The sequence below is a fragment of the Microtus oregoni genome, unplaced genomic scaffold, assembly GCF_018167655.1.
Source record: "Microtus oregoni isolate MIOR12 unplaced genomic scaffold, Mior012 000031F_ref0000149, whole genome shotgun sequence".
Lineage (NCBI taxonomy): Eukaryota > Metazoa > Chordata > Mammalia > Rodentia > Cricetidae > Microtus > Microtus oregoni.
The window spans coordinates 11,993,029-11,997,674 of NW_024543090.1; the positions used below are offsets into that span (position 1 = coordinate 11,993,029).

At 32.4% G+C, this 4,646-nt stretch overlaps 1 protein-coding gene across 1 annotated transcript; it reads left to right on the plus strand.

Annotated features, from left to right (window-relative positions):
* Positions 1-326: 326 nt before the first annotated feature.
* On the plus strand, positions 327-1,256 carry LOC121465797 (olfactory receptor 4K3-like). The gene has a single exon (XM_041679191.1). The coding sequence runs from the start codon at positions 327-329 to the stop codon at positions 1,254-1,256; it is 930 nt and encodes a 309-aa protein (XP_041535125.1).
* Positions 1,257-4,646: the final 3,390 nt, after the last annotated feature.

Consider the following 4,646-nt stretch of genomic DNA (forward strand, 5'->3'; position numbering starts at 1 on the left):
TAACCTCTGATTCCATGTCAAAAGGATAGTTTTAACACATGTGAAATGCAATAGGAATATTTGCTACTGATATGTTTAAACGATATACCCATTTACATACCTGTACATATTAACTTTCAGATGTGGAAAGCTTTTCCTACATTTAGGAAAATTCCTCGATTAGAAAGAATATACAAAAACAATTTATTTAAATATGACTTAATGCAATGCTAGGATATAATTTGTGTTCTTTCCTTCTTACTTTACTCTGAACATTAAGATATTGTTTTTATTTCAGGAATTCTTAAGTTCTGTCCCACTCAACCCGTTGGAGCACAGTGTACTAAATGGAAGAAGCAAACCACTCTATGGTGTCTGAATTTATTTTTCAGGGACTTTGTAACTCAAAGGAACTACAGATCTTCCTCCTGTTGCCATTTTCTACCCTCTACCTGATGACTGTGGTAGGCAACCTCTTTGTGGTGATATTAATCATCACTGATCATCATCTCCATTCTCCCATGTACTTTCTGTTAGCCAATCTCTCCTTTACTGACTTCTGCCTATCCTCAGTTACTACCCCCAAACTGATCACAGACCTTACAAAAGAAAATAAAACTATTTCCTTCGAGGGCTGCATGAGCCAGATTCTCTTTGTGCATTTCTTTGTTGGGGGTGAGATGGTTCTTCTTGTAACAATGGCCTATGACCGCTATGTGGCCATCTGTAGGCCACTCCACTACACCAGCATCATGGACAGACAGAAGTGCATCTGGCTCATTTTGATATCATGGATCATTGGATTTGTGCATGGTGTTAGTCAACTGATTCTGATTTTGGAGCTACCTTTTTGTGGACCTAGAGTGATAGACAACTTTTTCTGTGTTATTCCTTTAGTGATGAAATTAGCCTGCATGAATACTGATACTCTGGATATCGTGATGAATGCTGAGAGTTGTGTTATAGCAACAGCTTGTTTCATTCTCTTGCTGATATCTTATACTTACCTTCTATTAACTGTTCGGCTTCACTCTAAAGATGGCTCATCAAAAGGCTCATCAAAGGCACTCTCTACCTGCACCTCCCATATCATAGTAGTTGTGCTGTTTTTTGGTCCTGTCATTTTCATCTATCTGTGGCCAGTCAACATCACATGGGTGGATAAATTTCTTGCTGTATTTTACTCAGTCATCACACCTCTCCTGAATCCAGCCATATATACACTGAGAAATAGAGATATTAAGAATGCCATAAAGAAGCTGATAAGTCACATGTGAGATTTTGAATACTTTTTAGACATCTTACATTATTAGAAAATTTATTGTATACATACCATTTTACACAAATTTTAATGGAAATTGATTTATAAAATAACTTGTTTCTGTAGTCTATAACTTGTAATTAGTATATGGTTATGAAAATAACCATTACAGGAATATATTCAAAATTGTAATACTTATAGTTTTACCACTTAGAATGAACAATATTCCGCACAATGTACTTACGTATATTGAATAGTAGAAGATGATGATAAAGTTGCAAGAATAATGACATGTTATTACACATTATATGTGTTTCCAAAGTTGTGCAACATACTTTAATTAGATTGTTAGTAACAAAATACACTTTGAACTATTTATCAATTTTGCCACCTTTTAAAATAACATTATACATCAATCTTAATTCTGTCTTTGTAAAAGAACAGATTGAAGTTATTTGTGAAAATTGCTAGAAATCGAATTCTAAACAAATCTACATCATCATGATAACTGCCTCTTATTGATACAATGTTTGACAGTTTTCAAGGCTTATTATTCATATGAATTCAGGATTTTTTTTACATTTTATTCCTTTGCTAAAAAGGACAATCTGTTTATAATATTTGAATATACTTTCATCAGTTCACAAATTATTTGCATGATCACAATATTATAATATATGATGAAATAATATAACTGCCAAGGCCCATTCGATAAACATTATCTGCACTTGATAATGCTATTCATAATAATTTATATTATTTAACATTTTCTGTATTGTGTCATTTGCTGGATAAACTATATTATACATGTTGGGAATAACTTGAAATTTAGTTGATTTCTAAACAAATCTGAAAATTAGAACTTCTTGCATATCATACCAATGGTTCTTAAGTTTAGGGTTAAAATCAACCTATACGTATATTCTAATAAGTTAGAGGTTTTTATATCATATATTACCTAACAAACCCCAAAATATCTGTATCGTGTTTTCTCAAAATCATATGAAGCATTGGTCATATATGGCCGCAGACTTTGATGTATACATATGTACAGATTCTAGATTCTAGTTTTTTTTTTCAGAAAAAAGTAACTCTAGTATATATATATATATATATATATATATATATATATATATATATATAATCAATTTTGTCACCATATTTTAATTATATTCTTTGACAATATCTGTGATAAGTTGATTATATCTGATACAGTCCCTGGCCTCTTATATCTCTCCTACACTTATCCCTGTTCCTCAGTCACACAAACCATAGGAGTGACTTTCTTTTTGTTCTTTTCTTCTTTAGAGGGTAAGTGTATTTTTATTACTTAAGTATAGTTGCATTATCATAAGAGAACTTCCAAAGTTGAGTGGTTTGGGACAAGGAAATGATGACATGGACTGCAGTGGCTATTTGCTTAGTGTTTTCTATTCGCTCAGTTTCTCTTCAGCTTCATTTAATCCCCTTGTATTCTTATTTTAACTACTTTATTAGCTTGTATTCATTGTAGAAATCCTACTTTTTAGCATGAAAGCTTTTTTCCACAGACACCATAAATTTTCATCATACTCATCCCACACTGCTCTCTACCCTCCTCCCTGCTCCCCTTTGGTATCCTTCCTTACCCCAAATAGTACTACTTTTAATTTTATGTCTTTTTTAAATTTAGATTTTTAAAAATCTGTTTGTGTCTCAGAATCTGGTTTCTTTCACACAGCATGATGAGCTTTTGTTATATTAGCTTTTATGAAAACGATATTAATTTTGTTCTTTTTTTGGCTAAATAAAACTCTACTGTGTATAAATTCACAATTCTTCATCCATCTTGGTAGATGACTAGGTTGATATTTTCTTATTCTTCATCACACCATTTAAGTGTTTTTCTTAAACTATTAACATTCAAGCTGTTAATAAAGAGATGATTTGAATAAGAACAGGCTCATATATTTGAAGGCTTGGTCACCAGGGAGTGGCATTATTTGAATGGATTAGTGACTTTCATCATTCCTATATGTTTGTTTAGCTTTGTGATCCATAACTATCTAAGTGTCCATTGTTTGCAACTATCCCTGGTGTACTATGATCTCTTCAGTAGGTGGTCTCAACTGAAGAAAATGCCTGGCACTGTCCCAGAATCATCAGTAGCTCACAGTTCATCAAGGAGATGTAACAGTACATAGGTATTCTCTTATCTTTGATTGACTATTGAGGGAGCTTTGGTACCATAATTGCATTAACTATGCCAGGCCTACAAGATTACATTTCACAGTTCTTGCATTCTTTCTGATCTCTTCCTCATTCTTTCTCAGGACTATTTTATAAGTCATGTTAAGTTTACAGACTTTACCTGCCCAAAGTCATATTATAGCAAGAGAAACACCTTAAGAATTCTTTGAAAAACTATACAATTAAACTATAAAATGACCTCTGATTGTCTGTATAGTTTCTAAAAATATAAATTTTACTTAAATTTTAACAATTATTTCAATGACATATCTTGTATGTAATGTGTGTTTCAAGAAGGGCAATGGAGGCCAGTAAGTTAGCTCTGCAGGTAAAAAAGTTTCCTGTCAAACCAGAGTTAAATCCCCTGAAACCTCCAGGGTGGAAGAAGAGTTTCCATTCCAGTGAGATTGCCTCTAACATCAACAAATAGCCCCATTCATACATACACGAAATAAGTAAATAAATAAATGTTGACAGTAACCAACGCAGCAGGTCTGGTCCTAGCCATGTATGCTTAACAGCTTAAAGCAGTGATCAAAAAAAGAGAAGTATAAATACACAATTGAGACAGATTTGGAGAAAAATAAACTACTAGACGAGTCATGGTATGTTTTAAAAATGTATGTAGGCTTAAGAAAAAAAGAAAATGGATATAGGCAGTGATAGAAAAAAATGTTTTAAAAAATAAAACAAGGTCTTTAAAGAGACATTAAGGTAATATAAAAGTGTACAGAAAGTCATAGATTAAAGGAATAAAGATAATAAATATTATACAGTAATAGAGTAAGAAATATAAGATTTATTAACATGGCATATGCAAATATTACTTTTCCTGTCTCTTTAAAGACTTTGTTACTAAAACTACATTTGAAAGCTAAACTGAATGCATGGAAAAAGAAAGTGAGGAGTCATCCAATGAGGAAACAAGGCATGTATGAAATGAGGTAATACCACAGCCACGTGGCAATATAGAGATGAATAGAAATGGATTAATTTAAGTTGTAAGAGCTATCTAGAAATATACCTGAGCCATTGACCAAACAATGTTGTAATTAATATAGTTTCTGTGTGATTATTGAGGTCTGGGAAGCTAGGAAATAAAAGTTCAGTCTCCATTTACAGTAAGTTTTGTTTATAACCAAATAAATGCTACACACACACACACACACACACACAC